General features: G+C 46.8%; 1 protein-coding gene across 1 annotated transcript; it reads right to left on the bottom strand.

The window, feature by feature from the left end:
• Positions 1 to 754: 754 nt before the first annotated feature.
• LOC129356862 (pro-opiomelanocortin-like) lies at positions 755 to 27,323 on the bottom strand. The gene is given in 7 exon segments (XM_055026405.1): positions 755 to 983; positions 986 to 1,230; positions 1,232 to 1,262; positions 1,265 to 1,307; positions 1,956 to 2,075; positions 2,311 to 2,434; positions 27,248 to 27,323. Coding segments are annotated over 5 exon segments (546 nt in total). The 5' UTR covers positions 2,073 to 2,075; positions 2,311 to 2,434; positions 27,248 to 27,323; the 3' UTR covers positions 755 to 873.
• Positions 27,324 to 27,695: the final 372 nt, after the last annotated feature.

Consider the following 27,695-nt stretch of genomic DNA (forward strand, 5'->3'; position numbering starts at 1 on the left):
TTAAAAGCAACAGGAAAGAGAAACTCTAACTCTAAAGAGAAAACGGAAAGAGAAAAACCTGGAACCAGTTTCAATCCACCTGTCAGGTGACAGGATGTCTCCCTCTAGTGGAGGAACTTTGAACTGCAGCATGAATTGATCATTAATGCAACTTCAGCATCAAAATATGTCAGAGCAGGAAGAGAGACTTTATGCAATGGACTAAATTATAATAAAACTTTCATTTTTAATGACTAAGCAGCTTTACTTTGCAGCTGAACTCAATTTATGGACATATTTAAGGAATAAAAGCCGTTGATCTGGTTCCTGTTCAGAATAATCAGATCTTTGTTCAGTTGAAAGTTCTGGTTCTTCAGACCAGTTACTGTTACCATAGTGACTGTTACCATAGTGACTGTTACCATAGTGACTGTTACCATAGTGACTGTTACCATAGTGACTGTTACCATAGTGACTGCAACTGAATGGTTACATGAAAACTTTAAAGGGGATTTATTATTGATAAACAGTTGAAGTTCTGGTCTCCAGGTCCAGAACCAAACAGTCCAGAACCAAACAGTCCAGAACCAAACAGTCCAGAACCAAACAGTCCAGAACCAAACAGTCCATTTGGTTCTTTTTTGTTTCTGTTGGAGTGAAAACCCAGTAAATGTTTTTGTTCCCGTTTCGGATGATTAGTTTTAAAGTTGAATTTGATGACTGTACTTTGAATAGGCCACTGAGCTGGTTTAAAGAAAAAAAGACAAACTCGTCTTTCCTTTTGCTTGCAAATAACTCATATAATAAATACAGTTATTTACATGGAGTCATGAATGTGAAATCCAGCGCAGCGTCTCATTGGCTACACCAGGCGAGGCGCGGCGTTCTCATTGGCTACACCTGCTCCTCCTTGTTGATGATGTTCTTCAGCAGTGTGACCAGCGGTTTCTGCCTCCCTTCCTCCCAGCTCTTCATGAATCCTCCGTAGCGTTTCCCCGCCGGCGGCCGCTCCAGCGGAAGTGCTTCATCTTGTAGGATCCGTCCTTCTTCTCCTGCAGCAGCTGCTCTTCCTCGTCCTCCTCTTCGTCGCTGCGCCTCCTCATCTCGGCGGGGAACGCCTCGGCCGACTCCTCCTGCACGTCGTTGGACGCGTAGACCTTGACGGGGCGGCGTTTGCGGCCGACCGGCTTCCCCCAGCGGAAATGCTCCATGGAGTAGGAGCGCTTGGCCTGCGGGGCGGCGGGGTCGGGGGGGCGGCGACAGGTGGGCGTCACCTGGGACCAGGGCGTCTCGGCCGTCAGGTCGGAGCGGCAGGCGTGGATGCAGTCCTGCCGACCCAGAGGATCAGATCCAGCTGAGCCTTAATATTGTTCTGAACCACAATAACATTAAACTTGATAGCAAACATTTCACTGGATCTGATCAATAATACGGCTACCGCAAGGCATTCTGGGGCATGTAGGCAGAGGAAATTTAATTTAAAAAGCTTTTTACCCAAATATTCTTCAGAACCGATTTAGAAAATAAAATGAAAATTAACCAGGATTTTAAAAACAAATGAAACCAGGCTTTTCACTTAAACGTTATGGAACTACATTGCTCAACAATCTAGATTAATTATCAATAAAAGTCATTTTTCAATCAAAAAGTTTTTTTTGTTCTGTTTTTTTAGATGAAAATCACATAAATCAAAAATAAGCCCCATTTTTCACTAACGCATCATTATCAGCGATGCTACCTCCCACCAGCAGGTGGCAGTATTCATTTTCTCCTCTACTGCCTCATTTACCATCAGATATAATATCACAAAATGCTAATATTTCTAATTTATTTCCACAAAACCTGTAATTTTGATCTCAATAAAAATGCTGACGGATGAGCTGATCGGTGAATTTGATCAGGAAAAACCAATATTGATTAGTATTGAACGTGAAAGTGATTGATGTGGTTTGGTTGAATATTGAGGATCATTTTACCATCATGCTGCTCTCGCTGTTCAGATCCTGGCAGCTCAGACTCTCCCAGCATTGGCTGGCCGCTCCTCTGGCTCCGCCCACAACCACCACGGCCACCAATAGCCACGCAGGACACATGACCTGTCCACCAATCACAGACCACATCTCATTATTAACCACTTCAATGTTTCATCCTTAACATTTTTATGGCTGTAATAAATAATCAAACTTCCATGATGAAGAAAATAAAACATTTTAGGTGAGATTCCAAACATGACAGTTTATTTTAAGGCGTTAGCTAAAAACTAACTTTTCTGTTTTATTGAATCTAAACATTTGAATTTCTGATGAACAGAGTGAAAAATCAAAAACTCACCACAGTTTGATGTTTCTTCTTCTTCTTGTTATTATTGCTGGTGGATTCTGGGAGGTGAAGACTTCTTTCTTCTTCTTGGTCGCTGCTGTGCTCTGAAGCTTGGAGCGGCTCGTTTATATCCTGCCTGTCAAGGACACACACACACACACACACACACACACACACACACACACACACACACACACACAACACACACACACACAGCGTAGCGTCATTCCTGGTGGTCAAACACACACACTACCAATCAATGGAGCGTCTTCCTCCCATCACAAAAACATTTTTTCCTCTCAGATTTTGTCTTTATACTTCATGATGTTTTTCCATGTTCAGGGCTTAATAATAATCTAAGCGTGTCCTGAGTGAAAGGTCAGAGGGCGGTTGTAGGATTAGCGCCCAGGTGTGATGCGGTAACCGCGGCAGGCTGGGATTCAAACCTGCAGCTGCTGCTTTTGTTGAGCCTCAGCGGCGCTAATCAGCGATTAGCTTATTTTCCAGGAAGTTGAGCTGCTCTTCACTCGGCAGGTTTTCCATCACAGACGTTCGTAAAAACACCAGGAGTCTCATCTTAACAGTTCATCAGCCAGGAAGCGCTCTGCTAATCCGCTAACCATTAGCTTAGCATTGCAACATTTTGCTAACCTGGAAACTTTTAGCTTCCTGAAATTACTTGGCTGGTTTGCTTATCAACAGTTAAGATTCAACAACTGATCAGATTCATCAGTTGTTTAAAATAATCGTCAACTATAACCATCAAGTGTGACCTGGACTCCTCAGAGAGCCAAAGCTGAACTTTCACCTTTCATCCCTACATGCAACATTCAGCTGATACTGTAAACCAGTTGGTTAGCAGTGGCGACAGTGGGAGGGAATAACTCGCCAAAAACTGGAGCCGGTGTGAGCGCCATCATGAGGAGAGAAGAAGAAGTTTCTCTACAAGACGAAGGAAACATGTTAAAGAATTTCTCACTTCATTTATTTATTTTGCTCCATTTGGAGTGGAAATATTTGAACGCCTCGGGATTCCCCCAGAGGAAGTGGCTGCTACCCCGCGACCCGACCCGGATAAACGGCAGAAGATGGATGGATGATGGATGGATGATGGATGGATGGATGGATGATGGATGGATGTTGGATGGATGATGGATGGATGAAATCTAATGAAATAATCCAGCCAACACTTTTCTGTGGATGTAAATAAATATTTAGAAGCTGAATGCTCCACTCGCTAACACCTACGCTAACATGTTAGCGTAGCAGCCTTGCATTTCCCTTGCTGCTGATTGGCTGAAACCAAACAGGGAATATGAGGAAGGCCGTTAGCGTTAGCATTAGGGCTGAAAGTTTTCCCTCCAATGATTCGACTTCCCTGATCATTAAAACTCCTGGAGGAAAATGTACCTGAAGCTTCGTTAGTTTATGTTTTATTATTGTGCGGCGTGTTCTGGCGGGGGCATTATGAGCGTTGCGCGGAGCTCTGACTTCCTCCTCTTCAGGAAAACGTTATAGAAGCTAAAAATGAAACATTGGACTCATATGTATATGAACAGGAATTAGTCCATGTTTTATAAATAGTTGAATCTGATTATTGGATTAATCGGAACAGTAATCTATAGATTACTCATGACTAAAATATTTGTTTACAACAAAGCATTAGCATTAGTTAGCATTAGCATTAGCTGCTCTCAGACCTCAGGACATATTTGGAGTCTGAAGCATTAAAATCAGCAGCTGCTGAGATTTAAGAGCAAAAATCTAAAATATTCACATTTTAACATGAAAATCAGTTCAGAGAAAACATCTGGAGTTAATTTGATTCATTTAGGATCAGATCTGACTTTTCCTCCAGCTGCTGATCTCTCTTTTTATTGTCTTTATGAAGCAGAAATTCAGTTTTGATTTTCTGAACGTTTGAAGTTTTGCTACTTAAAGTCGTTCAGACAGAGAATCGTTTCTCCTTAATGGATCCAATGGAAGCAGAACCCATTAGAGCTCAACCTTGAACACACAGTCCATTAAACACACACTGATACACAACTGAGACACATGAGACACACACTGAGACACACTGAGACACACTGAGACACACTGAGACACACTGAGACACACTGAGACACACTGAGACACACACTGAGACACACACACTGAGACACACTGAGACACACTGAAACACACTGAGACACACTGAGACACACTGAGACACACTGAGACACACTGAGACACACTGAGACACACTGATACACACTGAGACACACTGAGACACACTGAGACACACTGACACACACACTGAGACACACTGATACACACTGAGACACACTGAGACACACTGAGACACACTGAGACACACACTGAGACACACTGAGACACACTGACACACACACTGAGACACACTGAGACACACTGAGACACACTGAGACACACTGAGACACACTGAGACACACACTGATACACACTGAGACACACTGATACACACTGAGACACACTGAGACACACTGATACACACTGAGACACACTGATACACACACTGAGACACACTGAGACACACTGAGACACACTGAGACACACTGATACACACTGAGACACACTGAGACACACTGAGACACACTGATACACACACTGAGACACACTGAGACACACTGAGACACACTGAGACACACTGAGACACACACTGAGACACACTGAGACACACTGATACACACTGAGACACACACTGAGACACACTGAGACACACTGAGACACACACTGAGACACACTGAGACACACACTGAGACACACACACTGAGACACACACTGAGACACACACACTGAGACACACTGAGACACACTGACACACACTGACACACACTGAGACACACACTGAGACACACTGAGACACACACTGAGACACACTGAGACACACTGAGACACACTGAGACACACACTGATACACACTGAGACACACTGAGACACACTGATACACACACTGAGACACACTGAGACACACTGAGACACACTGAGACACACTGAGACACACACTGAGACACACACTGAGACACACACACTGAGACACACACTGAGACACACACTGAGACACACTGAGACACACTGACACACACTGACACACACTGAGACACACACTGAGACACACTGAGACACACTGAGACACACTGAGACACACTGATACACACTGAGACACACTGATACACACACTGAGACACACTGAGACACACTGATACACACTGAGACACACTGAGACACACTGAGACACACTGAGACACACTGATACACACTGACACACACTGAGACACACACTGAGACACACTGAGACACACTGAGACACACTGAGACACACACTGAGACACACACTGAGACACACTGAGACACACTGATACACACTGAGACACACTGAGACACACTGAGACACACTGATACACACACTGAGACACACTGAGACACACTGAGACACACTGATACACACACTGAGACACACACTGAGACACACTGAGACACACTGAGACACACTGAGACACACTGATACACACACTGAGACACACTGAGACACACTGATACACACTGAGACACACTGAGACACACACTGAGACACACTGAGACACACTGAGACACACTGAGACACACACTGAGACACACTGAGACACACTGAGACACACTGACACACACTGAGACACACTGAGACACACACACTGAGACACACACTGAGACACACACACTGAGACACACTGAGACACACTGACACACACTGACACACACTGAGACACACACTGAGACACACTGAGACACACTGAGACACACTGATACACACTGAGACACACTGATACACACTGAGACACACTGAGACACACTGAGACACACTGAGACACACTGAGACACACACTGAGACACACTGATACACACTGAGACACACTGATACACACTGAGACACACTGAGACACACTGATACACACTGACACACTGAGACACACTGATACACACACTGAGACACACTGAGACACACTGATACACACTGACACACACTGAGACACACACTGAGACACACTGAGACACACTGAGACACACTGACACACACTGAGACACACACTGAGACACACACACTGAGACACACTGAGACACACTGACACACACTGATACACACTGAGACACACACTGAGACACACTGAGACACACTGATACACACTGATACACACTGAGACACACTGAGACACACTGAGACACACACTGAGACACACTGAGACACACTGATACACACTGAGACACACTGAGACACACTGATACACACTGAGACACACACTGAGACACACTGAGACACACGAGACACACACACTGAGACACACTGAGACACACACTGAGACACACTGAGACACACTGAGACACACTGATACACACTGAGACACACACACTGAGACACACTGAGACACACTGAGACACACTGAGACACACACACTGAGACACACTGAGACACACACACTGAGACACACTGAGACACACACTGAGACACACTGAGACACACTGAGACACACTGAGACACACTGAGACACACTGAGACACACTGAGACACACACACACTGAGACACACTGATACACACTGAGACACACTGAGACACACTGAGACACACACTGAGACACACTGAGACACACTGAGACACTGAGACACACTGACACACACTGAGACACACACTGAGACACACACACTGAGACACACACACTGAGACACACTGAGACACACTGAGACACACACTGAGACACACACTGAGACACACTGACACACACTGAGACACACACACTGAGACACACTGAGACACACTGAGACACACACTGAGACACACACACTGAGACACACTGAGACACACTGAGACACACACTGAGACACACTGAGACACACTGATACACACTGAGACACACTGAGACACACACTGAGACACACTGAGACACACTGAGACACACTGAGACACACACTGAGACACACTGAGACACACTGAGACACACTGAGACACACTGACACACACTGAGACACACACTGAGACACACACTGAGACACACACTGAGACACACACACTGAGACACACTGAGACACACTGACACTGACACACACTGAGACACACACTGAGACACACTGAGACACACACTGAGACACACTGATACACACTGAGACACACTGATACACACTGAGACACACTGAGACACACTGATACACACTGAGACACACTGAGACACACTGATACACACACTGAGACACACTGAGACACACTGAGACACACTGATACACACTGACACACACTGAGACACACACTGAGACACACTGAGACACACTGAGACACACTGACACACACTGAGACACACACTGAGACACACACTGAGACACACTGAGACACACTGACACACACTGATACACACTGAGACACACACTGAGACACACTGAGACACACTGATACACACTGACACACTGAGACACACTGAGACACACTGAGACACACACTGAGACACACTGAGACACACTGATACACACTGAGACACACTGAGACACACTGAGACACACACTGAGACACACTGAGACACACTGAGACACACTGAGACACACACACTGAGACACACTGAGACACACACACTGAGACACACTGAGACACACTGAGACACACTGATACACACTGAGACACACACACTGAGACACACTGAGACACACTGAGACACACTGAGACACACTGAGACACACTGAGACACACTGATACACACTGACACACTGAGACACACACTGAGACACACTGAGACACACTGAGACACACTGACACACACTGAGACACACACTGAGACACACACACTGAGACACACTGAGACACACTGACACACACTGATACACACTGAGACACACACTGAGACACACTGAGACACACTGATACACACTGATACACACTGAGACACACTGAGACACACTGAGACACACACTGAGACACACTGAGACACACTGATACACACTGAGACACACTGATACACTGAGACACACACTGAGACACACTGAGACACTGACACACTGAGACACACACTGAGACACACTGAGACACACTGAGACACACTGAGACACACACTGAGACACACTGAGACACACTGATACACACTGACACACTGAGACACACACTGAGACACACTGAGACACACTGAGACACACTGACACACACTGAGACACACTGAGACACACACTGAGACACACTGAGACACACTGACACACACTGATACACACTGAGACACACACTGAGACACACTGAGACACACTGATACACACTGATACACACTGAGACACACTGAGACACACTGAGACACACACTGAGACACACTGAGACACACTGATACACACTGAGACACACTGATACACACTGAGACACACACTGAGACACACTGAGACACACTGAGACACACTGAGACACACACACTGAGACACACTGAGACACACACACTGAGACACACTGATACACACTGAGACACACACACTGAGACACACTGAGACACACTGAGACACACTGAGACACACACACACTGAGACACACTGAGACACACACACTGAGACACACTGAGACACACTGAGACACACTGAGACACACTGAGACACACACTGAGACACACTGAGACACACTGAGACACACTGAGACACACACACACTGAGACACACTGATACACACTGAGACACACTGAGACACACTGAGACACACTGAGACACACTGAGACACACTGAGACACACTGAGACACACTGAGACACACACTGAGACACACACACTGAGACACACACACTGAGACACACTGAGACACACTGAGACACACTGAGACACACACACTGAGACACACTGACACACTGAGACACACACACTGAGACACACACACTGAGACACACTGAGACACACTGAGACACACTGACACACACTGATACACTGAGACACACTGATACACACACTGAGACACACTGAGACACACTGAGACACACACTGACACACACTGAGACACACTGAGACACACTGAGACACACTGAGACACACACACACTGAGACACACTGATACACACTGACACACTGAGACACACTGAGACACACACTGAGACACACTGAGACACACTGAGACACACTGAGACACACACTGACACACACTGAGACACACTGAGACACACTGAGACACACTGAGACACACACACACTGAGACACACTGATACACACTGACACACTGAGACACACTGAGACACACACACACTGAGACACACTGATACACACTGAGACACACTGAGACACACACTGAGACACACACACTGAGACACACTGAGACACACTGAGACACACTGAGACACACTGAGACACACACTGAGACACACACACTGAGACACACACACTGAGACACACTGAGACACACTGACACACACTGAGACACACACACTGAGACACACACTGACACACACTGATACACACTGAGACACACTGAGACACACACTGAGACACACTGAGACACACTGAGACACACTGAGACACACACTGAGACACACTGAGACACACTGAGACACACACTGAGACACACACTGACACACACTGATACACACACTGAGACACACTGAGACACACTGAGAAACACACTGACACACACTGATACACACTGAGACACACTGAGACACACACTGAGACACACTGAGACACACTGAGACACACTGAGACACACACTGAGACACACTGAGACACACTGAGACACACTGAGACACACACTGAGACACACTGAGACACACTGAGACACACACTGAGACACACTGAGACACACTGAGACACACTGAGACACACTGATACACACTGACACACACTGACACACTGAGACACACACTGAGACACACACACTGAGACACACACACTGAGACACACTGAGACACACTGAGACACACACTGAGACACACACACTGAGACACACTGACACACACTGAGACACACACTGAGACACACTGATACACACTGAGACACACTGAGACACACACTGAGACACACTGAGACACACTGATACACTGAGACACACTGAGACACACTGATACACACTGAGACACACACTGAGACACACTGAGACACACTGAGACACACACACTGAGACACACTGAGACACACACACTGAGACACACTGAGACACACTGAGACACACTGATACACACTGAGACACACACTGAGACACACTGAGACACACTGAGACACACTGAGACACACACACACTGAGACACACTGAGACACACACACTGAGACACACTGAGACACACTGAGACACACTGAGACACACTGAGACACACACTGAGACACACTGAGACACACTGAGACACACTGAGACACACACACACTGAGACACACTGATACACACTGAGACACACTGAGACACACTGAGACACACACTGAGACACACTGAGACACACTGAGACACACTGAGACACACTGACACACACTGAGACACACACTGACACACACACTGAGACACACACACTGAGACACACTGAGACACACTGAGACACACACTGAGACACACACACTGAGACACACTGACACACACTGAGACACACACACTGAGACACACACTGAGACACACTGAGACACACACTGAGACACACACACTGAGACACACACACTGAGACACACTGAGACACACTGAGACACACTGAGACACTGATACACACTGAGACACACTGAGACACACTGAGACACACTGAGACACACTGAGACACACTGAGACACTGAGACACACTGAGACACACTGAGACACACTGAGACACACTGACACACACTGAGACACACACTGAGACACACACTGAGACACACACTGAGACACACACACTGAGACACACTGAGACACACTGACACACACTGACACACTGAGACACACACTGAGACACACTGAGACACACACTGAGACACACTGATACACACTGAGACACACTGATACACACTGAGACACACTGAGACACACTGATACACACTGAGACACACTGAGACACACTGATACACACACTGAGACACACACTGAGACACACTGAGACACACTGATACACACTGACACACACTGAGACACACACTGAGACACACTGAGACACACTGAGACACACTGACACACACTGAGACACACTGAGACACACACTGAGACACACTGAGACACACTGACACACACTGATACACACTGAGACACACACTGAGACACACTGAGACACACTGATACACACTGATACACACTGAGACACACTGAGACACACTGAGACACACACTGAGACACACTGAGACACACTGATACACTGAGACACACTGAGACACACTGATACACACTGAGACACACACTGACACACTGAGACACACTGAGACACACTGAGACACACACACTGAGACACACTGAGACACACACACTGAGACACACTGAGACACACTGAGACACACTGATACACACTGAGACACACACACTGAGACACACTGAGACACACTGAGACACACTGAGACACACTGAGACACACTGAGACACACTGATACACACTGACACACACTGAGACACACACTGAGACACACTGAGACACACTGAGACACACTGACACACACTGAGACACACACTGAGACACACACTGAGACACACTGAGACACACTGACACACACTGATACACACTGAGACACACACTGAGACACTGAGACACACTGATACACACTGATACACACTGAGACACACTGAGACACACTGAGACACACACTGAGACACACTGAGACACACTGATACACACTGAGACACACTGAGACACACTGATACACACTGAGACACACTGAGACACACTGAGACACACTGAGACACACACTGAGACACACTGAGACACACACTGAGACACACTGAGACACACTGAGACACACTGATACACACTGAGACACACACACTGAGACACACTGAGACACACTGAGACACACTGAGACACACACACACTGAGACACACTGAGACACACACTGAGACACACTGAGACACACTGAGACACACTGAGACACACTGAGACACACTGAGACACACTGAGACACACTGAGACACACTGAGACACACTGAGACACACTGAGACACACACTGAGACACACTGAGACACACTGAGACACACTGAGACACACTGACACACTGAGACACACACTGAGACACACACACTGAGACACACACACTGAGACACACTGAGACACACTGAGACACACACTGAGACACACACACTGAGACACACTGACACACACTGACACACACACTGAGACACACACTGAGACACACTGAGACACACACTGACACACACACTGAGACACACACTGAGACACACTGAGACACACTGAGACACACACTGACACACTGATACACACGACACTGATACACACTGAGACACACTGAGACACACACTGAAACACACTGAGACACACTGAGACACACTGAGACACACACTGACACACACTGAGACACACTGAGACACACTGAGACACACTGAGACACACACACACTGAGACACACTGATACACACTGAGACACACTGAGACACACTGAGACACACACTGAGATGAGACACTGAGACACACTGAGACACACTGAGACACACTGACACACACTGAGACACACTGAGACACACTGAGACACACTGAGACACACACACACTGAGACACATGATACACACTGAGACACACTGAGACACACTGAGACACACACACACTGAGACACACTGATACACACTGAGACACACTGAGACACACACTGAGACACACACACTGAGACACACACACTGAGACACACTGAGACACACTGAGACACACTGAGACACACACTGAGACACACACTGAGACACACACACTGAGACACACTGAGACACACTGACACACACTGAGACACACACACTGAGACACACACACTGAGACACACTGAGACACACTGACACACACTGATACACACACTGAGACACACGACACACTGAGACACACTGAGACACACTGAGACACACACTGAGACACACTGAGACACACTGAGACACACACTGAGACACACTGACACACACTGATACACACACTGAGACACACTGAGACAGACTGAGAAAACACTGACACACACTGATACACACACTGAGACACTGAGACACACACTGAGACACACTGAGACACACTGAGACACACTGAGACACACACTGAGACACACTGAGACACACTGAGACACACTGAGACACACACTGAGACACACTGAGACACACTGAGACACACACTGAGACACACTGAGACACACTGAGACACACTGAGACACTGATACACACTGACACACACTGACACACACTGAGACACACACTGAGACACACACACTGAGACACACACACTGAGACACACTGAGACACACTGAGACACACACACTGAGACACACACACTGAGACACACTGACACACACTGAGACACACACACTGAGACACACACACTGAGACACACTGAGACACACACTGAGACACACTGACACACACTGAGACACACACTGAGACACACACACTGAGACACACACACTGAGACACACTGAGACACACTGAGACACACTGAGACACACACTGACACACTGACACACTGAGACACACTGAGACACACTGACACACACTGATACACACACTGAGACACACTGAGACACACACTGAGACACACTGAGACACACACTGAGACACACTGAGACACACTGATACACACTGATACACACTGAGACACACTGAGACACACTGAGACACACACACTGAGACACACTGAGACACACTGAGACACACTGATACACACTGATACACACTGAGACACACACTGAGACACACACTGAGACACACTGAGACACACTGATACACACTGATACACACTGAGACACACTGAGACACACACTGAGACACACTGAGACACACACTGAGACACACACTGAGACACACTGAGACACACACTGAGACACACTGAGACACACTGATACACACTGATACACACTGAGACACACACTGAGACACACTGAGACACACTGAGACACACACTGAGACACACTGAGACACACACTGAGACACACTGAGAAACACTGAGACACACTGAGACACACTGAGACACACTGAGACACACACACTGAGAACACTGAGACACACTGAGACACACACTGAGACACACTGAGACACACACACTGAGACACACTGAGACACACTGATACACACACTGAGACACACTGATACACACTGATACACACTGAGACACACACTGAGACACACTGAGACACACTGAGACACACACTGAGACACACTGAGACACACACTGAGACACACTGAGACACACTGATACACACTGATACACACTGAGACACACTGATACACACTGAGACACACTGAGACACACACACTGAGACACACTGAGACACACTGAGACACACACTGAGACACACTGAGACACACTGATACACACTGATACACACTGAGACACACACTGAGACACACACTGAGACACACTGAGACACACACTGAGACACACTGAGACACACTGAGACACACACTGAGACACACTGAGACACACTGATACACACTGATACACACTGAGACACACACTGAGACACACTGAGACACACTGAGACACACTGAGACACACTGAGACACACACTGAGACACACTGAGAAACACTGAGACACACTGAGACACACTGAGACACACTGAGACACACACTGAGAAACACTGAGACACACTGAGACACACACTGAGACACACTGAGACACACACACTGAGAAACACTGAGACACACTGAGACACACACTGAGACACACTGATACACACTGATACACACTGAGAACACACTGAGACACTGAGACACACTGAGACACACACTGAGACACACTGACACACACACTGAGACACACTGAGACACACACTGAGACACACACACTGAGACACACTGAGACACACTGAGACACACTGAGACACACTGAGACACACTGAGACACACTGAGACACACTGAGACACACTGAGACACACACTGAGACACACACACTGAGACACACACACTGAGACACACTGAGACACACTGACACACACTGAGACACACACACTGATACACACTGAGACACACTGAGACACACACTGAGACACACTGAGACACACTGAGACACACTGACACACACTGAGACACACTGATACACACTGACACACACTGAGACACACACTGAGACACACACACTGACACACACACTGAGACACACACTGAGACACACTGAGACACACTGAGACACACTGAGACACTGAGACACACTGAGACACACACACTGAGACACACACTGAGACACACTGAGACACTGACACACACTGAGACACACACACTGAGACACACTGAGACACACTGAGACACACTGAGACACACACTGAGACACACTGAGACACACACTGACACACACTGATACACACTGAGACACACTGAGACACACACTGAGACACACTGAGACACACTGAGACACACACTGACACACACTGATACACACACTGAGACACACTGAGACACACTGAGACACACTGAGACACACTGAGACACACACACTGAGACACACTGAGACACACTGATACACACTGAGACACACTGAGACACACACTGAGACACACTGAGACACACTGAGACACACACTGAGACACTGAGACAGACTGAGACACACTGATACACACTGATACACACTGAGACACACTGAGACACACTGAGACACACACACTGAGACACACTGAGACACACTGACACACACTGATACACACTGAGACACACTGAGACACACTGAGACACACTGAGACACACACTGAGACACACTGAGACACACTGATACACACACTGAGACACACTGAGACACACTGAGACACACTGAGACACACTGAGACACTGAGACACACTGAGACACACTGAGACACACTGATACACACTGAGACACACTGAGACACACTGAGACACACTGAGACACACTGAGACACACTGAGACACACTGAGACACACTGATACACACTGATACACACTGAGACACACTGAGACACACACTGAGACACACTGAGACACACTGAGACACACACTGAGACACACACAGTGAGACACACTGAGACACACTGAGACACACACAGTGAGACACACACACTGAGACACACTGAGACACACTGAGACACACACTGAGACACAGTGAGACACACTGAGACACACTGAGACACACTGAGACACACTGAGACACACACTGAGACACACACACTGAGACACACTGAGACACACTGACACACTGAGACACACACACTGACACACACTGAGACACACTGAGACACACTGAGACACACACACTGAGACACACACACTGAGACACACTGAGACACACACTGAGAAACACTGAGACACACTGAGACACACACTGAGACACACTGAGACACACTGAGACACTGACACACACTGATACACACTGAGACACACTGAGACACACACTGAGACACACTGAGACACACTGAGACACACACTGACACACACTGAGACACACTGAGACACACTGAGACACACTGAGACACACACTGAGACACACTGAGACACACACTGAGACACAGTGAGACACACTGAGACACACTGAGACACACTGAGACACACACACTGAGACACACACTGAGACACACTGAGACACACACTGAGACACACACTGAGACACACACACTGAGACACACACACTGAGACACACTGAGACACACACTGAGACACACACACTGAGACACACTGAGACACACACTGAGACACACTGAGACACACTGAGACACACTGAGACACACACTGAGACACACTGAGACACACTGAGACACACACTGACACACACTGATACACACTGAGACACACACTGAGACACACACTGAGACACACACTGAGACACACTGAGACACACTGAGACACACACTGACACACACTGATACACACACTGAGACACACTGAGACACACTGATAACACTGATACACACGAGACACACTGAGACACACTGAGACACACTGAGACACACACACTGAGACACACTGAGACACACTGATACACACTGAGACACACTGAGACACACTGAGACACACACTGAGACACACTGAGACACACTGATACACACTGAGACACTGAGACACACTGAGACACACACTGAGACACTGAGACAGACTGAGACACACTGAGACACACACAGTGAGACACACAGTGAGACACACTGAGACACACTGAGACACACACAGTGAGACACACACAGTGAGACACACTGAGACACACTGAGACACACTGAGACACACACTGAGACACACTGAGACACACTGAGACACACTGACACACACTGAGACACACACACTGAGACACACTGAGACACACTGAGACACACTGAGACACACACTGAGACACACACACTGAGACACACACACTGAGACACACTGAGACACACTGACACACTGAGACACACACTGAGACACACACACTGAGACACACTGAGACACACACTGACACACTGATACACACTGACACACACTGATACACACTGAGACAGACTGAGACACACTGAGACACACTGAGACAGACTGAGACACACTGATACACACTGAGACACACTGATACACACTGAGACACACTGAGACACACTGAGACACACTGAGACACACTGAGACACACTGAGACACACTGAGACACACTGAGACACACACTGAGACACACTGAGACAGACTGAGACACACTGATACACACTGAGACACACTGAGACACACTGAGACACACTGAGACACACACACTGAGACACACTGAGACACACTGAGACACACACTGAGACACAGTGAGACACACTGAGACACACTGAGACACACACTGAGACACACTGAGACACACTGATACACACTGAGACACACTGAGACACTGAGACACACACTGAGACACACTGAGACACACTGAGACACACACAGTGAGACACACACAGTGAGACACACTGAGACACACTGAGACACACACACTGAGACACACTGAGACACACTGAGACACACACTGAGACACAGTGAGACACACTGAGACACACTGAGACACACACTGAGACACAGTGAAACACTGAGACACACACTGAGACACACTGACACACTGAGACACACACACTGAGAAACACTGAGACACACTGAGACACACTGAGACACACACTGAGACACACTGATACACACTGAGACACACTGAGACACACTGAGACACACACACTGAGAAACACTGAGACACACTGAGACACACTGAGACACACTGAGACACACACTGAGACACACACTGATACACACTGAGACACACTGAGACACACTGAGACACACTGAGACACACTGAGACACACTGAGACACACTGAGACACACACTGAGACACACTGAGACACACTGAGACACACTGAGACACACTGACACACTGAGACACACTGAGACACACACTGAGACACACTGATACACACACTGACACACACACTGAGACACACTGAGACACACTGAGACACACACTGAGACACACTGAGACACACTGAGACACACTGAGACACACTGAGACACACTGACACACACTGAGACACACTGAGACACTGAGACACACTGAGACACACTGACACACACACTGAGACACACTGAGACACACTGAGACACACTGACACACACACTGAGACACTGAGACACACTGAGACACACACTGAGACACACTGAGACACACACTGAGACACACTGAGACACACTGAGACACACTGAGACACACTGAGACACACTGAGACACACACTGATACACACTGAGACACACACTGAGACACACTGAGACACACTGAGACACACTGAGACACACACTGAGACACACTGAGACACACACTGAGACACACACTGAGACACACACTGAGACACACTGAGACACACACTGAGACACACTGAGACACTGATACACACTGAGACACACTGAGACACACACTGAGACACACTGAGACACACTGAGACACACTGATACACACTGAGACACACTGAGACACACACTGAGACACACTGAGACACACACTGAGACACACACACTGAGACACACTGAGACACACTGATACACACTGAGACACACTGACACACACTGAGACACACTGAGACACACTGACACACACTGAGACACACTGAGACACACACACTGAGACACACTGATACACACTGAGACACACTGAGACACACTGAGACACACTGAACACACTGATACACACTGAGACACACTGAGACACACACTGAGACACACTGAGACACACTGACACACACACTGAGACACACTGAGACACACTGATACACACTGAGACACACTGACACACACTGAGACACACACACTGAGACACACTGATACACACTGAGACACACTGAGACACACTGAGACACACTGAGACACACTGATACACACACAGACACACTGAGACACACTGATACACACTGAGACACACTGACACACTGAGACACACACTGAGACACACACACTGAGACACACTGAGACACACTGACACACACTGAGACACTGACACACACTGAGACACACTGAGACACAGTGAGACACACTGAGACACACTGAGACACACTGAGACACACTGAGACACACACTGAGACACACTGATACACACTGAGACACAGTGAGACACACTGAGACACACTGATACACACTGAGACACTGAGACACACTGAGACACACTGATACACACTGAGACACACTGAGACACACTGAACACACTGAGACACACACTGAGACACACTGATACACACTGAGACACACTGAGACACAGTGAGACACACTGAGACACACTGAGACACACACTGAGACACACTGAGACACACTGATACACACTGAGACACACTGAGACACACTGAGACACACACTGAGACACACTGAGACACACACAGTGAGACACACTGATACACACTGAGACACACTGAGACACTGAGACACACTGAGACACACTGAGACACACTGAGACACACTGAGACACACTGATACACACTGAGACACACTGAGACACACTGAGACACACACTGAGACACACTGAGACACACACAGTGAGACACACTGAGACACACTGAGACACACTGAGACACACACTGAGACACACTGAGACACACTGAGACACACACACTGAGAAACACACTGAGACACACTGAGACACACTGAGACACACTGAGACACACACTGAGACACACTGAGACACACACTGAGACACACTGAGACACACTGAGACACACACACTGAGACACACTGAGACACACACTGAGACACACTGAGACACACACACTGAGACACACTGAGACACACTGAGACACACACAGTGAGACACACTGAGACACACTGAGACACACTGATACACACTGAGACACTGAGACACACTGAGACACACACACTGAGACACACTGAGACACACTGAGACACACTGATACACACTGAGACACACACTGAGACACACTGAGACACACTGAGACACACTGAGACACACTGAGACACACACTGAGACAGACTGAGACACACACACTGAGACACACTGAGACACACTGAGACACACACTGAGACACACTGAGACACACTGAGACACACTGAGACACACTGAGACACACACTGAGACACACACACACTGATACACACTGAGACACACACTGAGACACACACACACTGACACACTGAGACACACTGAGACACACACACTGAGACACACACTGATACACACACTGAGACACACTGAGACACACACACTGAGACACACACACACTGATACACACACACTGATACACACACACTGAGACACACACTGAGACACACACACACTGATACACACTGATACACACACACACTGATACACACACACACTGATACACACACACTGACACACACTGAGACACACACACACTGATACACACTGATACACACACACACTGATACACACACACACTGATACACACTGAGACACACTGACACACTGAGACACACACTGAGACACACTGAGACACACTGAGACACACTGAGACACACACTGAGACACACACACACTGATACACACACTGAGACACACTGAGACACACACACTGAGACACACACACTGATACACACTGAGACACACACACACTGATACACACACACACTGATACACACACACTGAGACACACACTGAGACACACACACTGATACACACTGATACACACACACACTGATACACACACAGTGAGACACACACTGAGACACACACACACTGATACACACTGATACACACACACACGATACACACACACACTGATACACACTGATACACACACTGATACACACTGATACACACACACACTGATACACACACACACTGATACACACACACACTGACACACACAGTGAGACACACTGATACACACTGAGACACACTGACACACACACTGAAACACACACACTGATACACACTGAGACACACACACACACACACTGAGACACACACACACACACACTGAGACACACTGAGACACACTGAGACACACACACTGATACACACTGAGACACACTGAGACACACTGAGACACACACTGAGACACACACACTGAGACACACACTGAGACACACTGAGACACACTGAGACACACACACACTGAGACACACACACACACACACTGAAACACACACTCTGATACACACTGATACACACTGACGTCCTGGAAAGAAAAAACAAAACAGGAAGTGATGAAGTCAGAGCAGAAAAACTTTTCCTGTTTTTAACTTGATGTCATATTAAATATTTTCATTTCCTGATTCTGAGGAAAACTCAGAGTTTTATTAAGTGTAAAAGATAAATTCAACTTGAACTATTTTATGTCTATTTTTCATGGAAAGGATATTAAGTGAATATTAATGTTGAACTAAAACGATTCGGATGCCGGGCTGAAGCCGTCATTGTTTCAGTTTGAATCAGATTGTAGAGAAAATGTTTCCAGATCTTCATTCATCATCAGCAGCTGGAAGATTTTTGGTTTTTCTGAGAATTTAACATTTTCTGACTTTATTCCCAACAATACCAATAAATATTAGCTATGATTCATCTTCAAATGTTTCAAACCACAGAGTTCATGTCATAAACTCTAAATGCTGCTGGTGAACTTTCTTAAATTTTTATGTTTTAATAAATTAAAATAGTTCAAGGATTACTGGTGCAGTATCGCCGCACTCCAGAAGGTGGCAGCAGCGCACCGAGCGCTCAGCTCCCTTCAGTAAACCAAAGAAACATTATTAGAAACAGTTGCTGATCAATTCAATATCTGCAATTCTTCCCGTCACCACCAGGTGGCGGATCAATAAAACCTTGGTGTTGTGGATGACGTCACTGCGCTGCAGAACATTTTCCATATTTATGGTTTAAACAAATGATGTAATTCCACAGTGTGGCCGTCAGAGGGCGCGCTGACTTCAACAAATGGAATAAAATAAAATTTTATCAATTAAATGTTTTTGAATCAAGATTTTGAGAACATTATAGATATAAATTATTTATTAATGATGTTAAGTGGAGCAAAACTTTTACTAAGATATTATTTTATCAGCTGGATAAATATTAAATATTTTACACATAAATAAAATCAATACAGAAAATAAATAAAAAGCTTCCAACTCAGCTAAATGAGAAAATAGATAATGATAATTAATATGACATAAATTCCTCCAGATTGACCCCAGACCACAATTATTCATACCCCACAGGAATAATTAATCTGCTGGCCTATAAAAGCAGAAATTAAAGTCATTTATTTATTAATATTCAACAAATCAAGAAGGAAGTGTGTGTGTGTCTCAGTGTGTGTGTCTCAGTGTGTCTCAGTGTGTGTGTCTCAGTGTGTGTGTGTATCAGTGTGTGTGTGTCTCAGTGTGTGTGTGTATCAGTGTGTGTGTGTCTCAGTGTGTGTCTCAGTGTGTGTGTCTCAGTGTGTGTGTCTCAGTGTGTGTGTCTCAGTGTGTGTGTGTCTCAGTGTGTGTGTGTCTCAGTGTGTGTGTCTCAGTGTGTGTGTCTCAGTGTGTGTGTGTCTCAGTGTGTGTGTGTATCAGTGTGTGTGTCTCAGTGTGTGTCTCAGTGTGTGTGTGTCTCAGTGTGTGTGTGTCTCAGTGTGTGTGTGTATCAGTGTGTGTGTGTCTCAGTGTGTGTCTCAGTGTGTGTGTGTCTCAGTGTGTGTGTGTCTCAGTGTGTGTGTGTCTCAGTGTGTGTGTGTCTCACTGTGTGTGTCTCAGTGTGTGTGTCTCAGTGTGTGTCTCAGTGTGTGTATCAGTGTGTGTGTGTATCAGTGTGTGTATCAGTGTGTGTGTGTATCAGTGTGTGTGTGTATCAGTGTGTGTGTGTATCAGTGTGTGTATCAGTGTGTGTGTGTATCAGTGTGTGTGTGTCTCAGTGTGTGTCAGTGTGTGTGTCTCAGTGTGTGTGTCTCAGTGTGTGTGTGTATCAGTGTGTGTGTGTCTCAGTGTGTGTCAGTGTGTCTCAGTGTGTGTGTCTCAGTGTGTGTCAGTGTGTGTATCAGTGTGTGTGTGTGTCAGTGTGTGTATCAGTGTGTGTGTGTATCAGTGTGTGGTGTATCAGTGTGTGTATCAGTGTGTGTGTGTATCAGTGTGTGTGTGTATCAGTGTGTGTGTGTATCAGTGTGTGTGTCTCAGTGTGTGTGTGTCTCAGTGTGTGTATCAGTGTGTGTGTATCAGTGTGTGTATCAGTGTGTGTGTATCAGTGGTGTGTGTATCAGTGTGTGTATCAGTGTGTGTGTGTGTATCAGTGTGTGTTGTGTGTATCAGTGTGTGTGTGTATCAGTGTGTGTCTCAGTGTGTGTGTATCTCAGAGTGTGTGTGTCTCAGTGTGTGTGTGTATCTCAGAGTGTGTGTGTCTCACTGTGTGTGTGTCTCAGTGTGTGTGTGTCTCAGTGTGTGTATCAGTGTGTGTCTCAGTGTGTGTCTCAGTGTGTGTCTCAGTGTGTGTATCAGTGTGTGTATCAGTGTGTGTCTCAGTGTGTGTCTCAGTGTGTGTCTCAGTGTGTGTGTGTGTCTCAGTGTGTGTCTCAGTGTGTGTCTCAGTGTGTGTCTCAGTGTGTGTGTGTGTCTCAGAGTGTGTGTATCAGTGTGTGTATCAGTGTGTGTCTCAGTGTGTGTCTCAGAGTGTGTGTCTCAGTGTGTGTCTCAGTGTGTGTGTGTATCAGTGTGTGTCTCAGTGTGTGTGTGTCTCAGTGTGTGTCTCAGTGTGTGTCTCAGTGTGTGTGTGTGTGTCTCAGTGTGTGTCTCAGTGTGTGTGTGTGTCTCAGTGTGTGTCTCAGTGTGTGTCTCAGTGTGTGTGTCTCAGTGTGTGTGTGTGTCTCAGTGTGTGTCTCAGTGTGTGTCTCAGTGTGTGTGTGTGTCTCAGAGTGTGTGTATCAGTGTGTGTATCAGTGTGTGTCTCAGTGTGTGTCTCAGAGTGTGTGTCTCAGTGTGTGTCTCAGAGTGTGTGTCTCAGTGTGTGTATCAGTGTGTGTGTGTGTCTCAGTGTGTGTCTCAGTGTGTGTCTCAGTGTGTGTGTGTGTCTCAGTGTGTGTCTCAGTGTGTGTGTGTCTCAGTGTGTGTCTCAGTGTGTGTCTCAGTGTGTGTGTGTCTCAGTGTGTGTGTGTCTCAGTGTGTGTGTGTCTCAGTGTGTGTGTGTGTCTCAGAGTGTGTGTATCAGTGTGTGTATCAGTGTGTGTCTCAGTGTGTGTCTCAGAGTGTGTGTATCAGTGTGTGTCTCAGTGTGTATCAGTGTGTGTGTGTCTCAGGTGTGTGTCTCAGTGTGTGTATCAGTGTGTGTGTATCAGTGTGTGTGTGTCTCAGTGTGTGTATCAGTGTGTGTGTGTCTCAGTGTGTGTGTGTCTCCAGTGTGTGTGTGTCTCAGTGTGTGTGTGTCTCAGTGTGTGTGTGTCTCAGTGTGTGTGTGTATCAGTGTGTGTGTGTCTCAGTGTGTGTCTCAGTGTGTGTGTGTATCAGTGTGTGTGTGTCTCAGTGTGTGTGTGTATCAGTGTGTGTGTGTCTCAGTGTGTGTCTCAGTGTGTGTGTGTCTCAGTGTGTGTGTGTCTCAGTGTGTGTGTGTCTCAGTGTGTGTGTGTCTCAGTGTGTGTGTGTCTCAGTGTGTGTGTCTCAGTGTGTGTCTCAGTGTGTGTATCAGTGTGTGTGTGTATCAGTGTGTGTATCAGTGTGTGTGTATCAGTGTGTGTGTGTATCAGTGTGTGTATCAGTGTGTGTGTGTATCAGTGTGTGTGTATCAGTGTGTGTCTCAGTGTGTGTGTATCTCAGAGTGTGTGTGTCTCAGTGTGTGTGTGTATCTCAGAGTGTGTGTGTCTCAGTGTGTGTGTGTCTCAGTGTGTGTCTCAGTGTGTGTCTCAGTGTGTGTGTATCAGTGTGTGTATCAGTGTGTGTCTCAGTGTGTGTCTCAGTGTGTGTCTCAGTGTGTGTGTGTGTCTCAGTGTGTGTATCAGTGTGTGTGTCTCAGTGTGTGTCTCAGTGTGTGTCTCAGTGTGTGTGTATCAGTGTGTGTATCAGTGTGTGTCTCAGTGTGTGTCTCAGTGTGTGTCTCAGTGTGTGTGTGTGTCTCAGTGTGTGTCTCAGTGTGTGTCTCAGTGTGTGTCTCAGTGTGTGTGTGTGTCTCAGAGTGTGTGTATCAGTGTGTGTATCAGTGTGTGTCTCAGTGTGTGTCTCAGAGTGTGTGTCTCAGTGTGTGTCTCAGAGTGTGTGTCTCAGTGTGTGTCTCAGTGTGTGTGTGTATCAGTGTGTGTATCAGTGTGTGTCTCAGTGTGTGTCTCAGAGTGTGTGTCTCAGTGTGTGTCTCAGTGTGTGTGTGTGTCTCAGTGTGTGTCTCAGTGTGTGTCTCAGTGTGTGTGTGTGTCTCAGTGTGTGTCTCAGTGTGTGTGTCTCAGTGTGTGTGTGTCTCAGTGTGTGTGTCTCAGTGTGTGTGTGTGTCCTCAGAGTGTGTGTATCAGTGTGTGTATCAGTGTGTGTCTCAGTGTGTGTCTCAGAGTGTGTGTATCAGTGTGTGTCTCAGTGTGTGTCTCAGTGTGTGTGTGTGTCTCAGAGTGTGTGTCTCAGTGTGTGTATCAGTGTGTGTGTATCAGTGTGTGTGTGTCTCAGTGTGTGTATCAGTGTGTGTGTGTCTCAGTGTGTGTGTGTATCAGTGTGTGTATCAGTGTGTGTGTGTCTCAGTGTGTGTCTCAGAGTGTGTGTGTGTATCAGTGTGTGTGTGTCTCAGTGTGTGTCTCAGAGTGTGTGTGTGTCTCAGTGTGTGTCTCAGAGTGTGTGTGTGTATCAGTGTGTGTCTCAGAGTGTGTGTCTCAGTGTGTGTGTGTATCAGTGTGTGTGTATCAGTGTGTGTGTCTCAGTGTGTGTGTGTATCAGTGTGTCTCAGTGTGTGTGTATCAGTGTGTGTCTCAGAGTGTGTGTCTCAGTGTGTGTCTCAGTGTGTGTGTGTCTCAGTGTGTGTGTGTCTCAGTGTGTGTCTCAGTGTGTGTGTATCAGTGTGTGTATCAGTGTGTGTCTCAGTGTGTGTATCAGAGTGTGTGTCTCACTGTGTGTGTGTCTCACTGTGTGTGTGTCTCACTGTGTGTGTGTGTCTCAGTGTGTGTGTGTCTCAGTGTGTGTGTATCAGTGTGTGTATCAGTGTGTGTGTCTCAGTGTGTGTGTGTCTCAGTGTGTGTGTGTATCAGTGTGTGTATCAGTGTGTGTGTGTCTCAGTGTGTGTGTCTCAGTGTGTGTGTGTCTCACTGTGTGTGTGTCTCACTGTGTGTGTGTCTCAGTGTGTGTGTGTCTCAGTGTGTGTGTGTATCAGTGTGTGTATCAGTGTGTGTGTCTCAGTGTGTGTGTGTCTCAGTGTGTGTGTGTATCAGTGTGTGTATCAGTGTGTGTGTCTCAGTGTGTGTGTGTCTCAGTGTGTGGTGTCTCAGTGTGTGTCTCAGAGTGTGTGTGTATCAGTGTGTGTGTTTCCACCTCACTGAGCCGTTGACCCATTTCCTGCCTGATGTCCCTGAGGGTCAGCCTGTCAGTGGGCGGAGCCTCCAGAGGTCACATGACTCGGATCAGGACTTTGATTAGACCAGATGTGACGATCTGTGGAATTGAATTAGAATCATGTTTTATTAATTATTATTTTCGTTTCTCTAATAACTTTTCCTTTTTTTTATGGAATTAATGAATTTTTTTTTATTTAATTTGAATTTATTGTTGAACAAAATTTATATTAAATCAACTGAACATTTTTTAATTGCTTCTTGTTTCACTTTTTATGTTTTTTTCTGATCTGCAGCTTTAAGACTAAAGACCAAAGAGCTTTTAATGATAACGGGTCCAAAGGGCGGTTCGGGGGCCGCTTGTGGCCCTCAGAACAACTTTGAGCGGCCCTCAGTCACAAGTCAAACAAAATGTTCAAGATAAGATG

Source organism: Poeciliopsis prolifica, unplaced genomic scaffold (genome assembly GCF_027474105.1).
Source record: "Poeciliopsis prolifica strain line A6 unplaced genomic scaffold, Auburn_PproV2 SCAFFOLD202, whole genome shotgun sequence".
Lineage (NCBI taxonomy): Eukaryota > Metazoa > Chordata > Actinopteri > Cyprinodontiformes > Poeciliidae > Poeciliopsis > Poeciliopsis prolifica.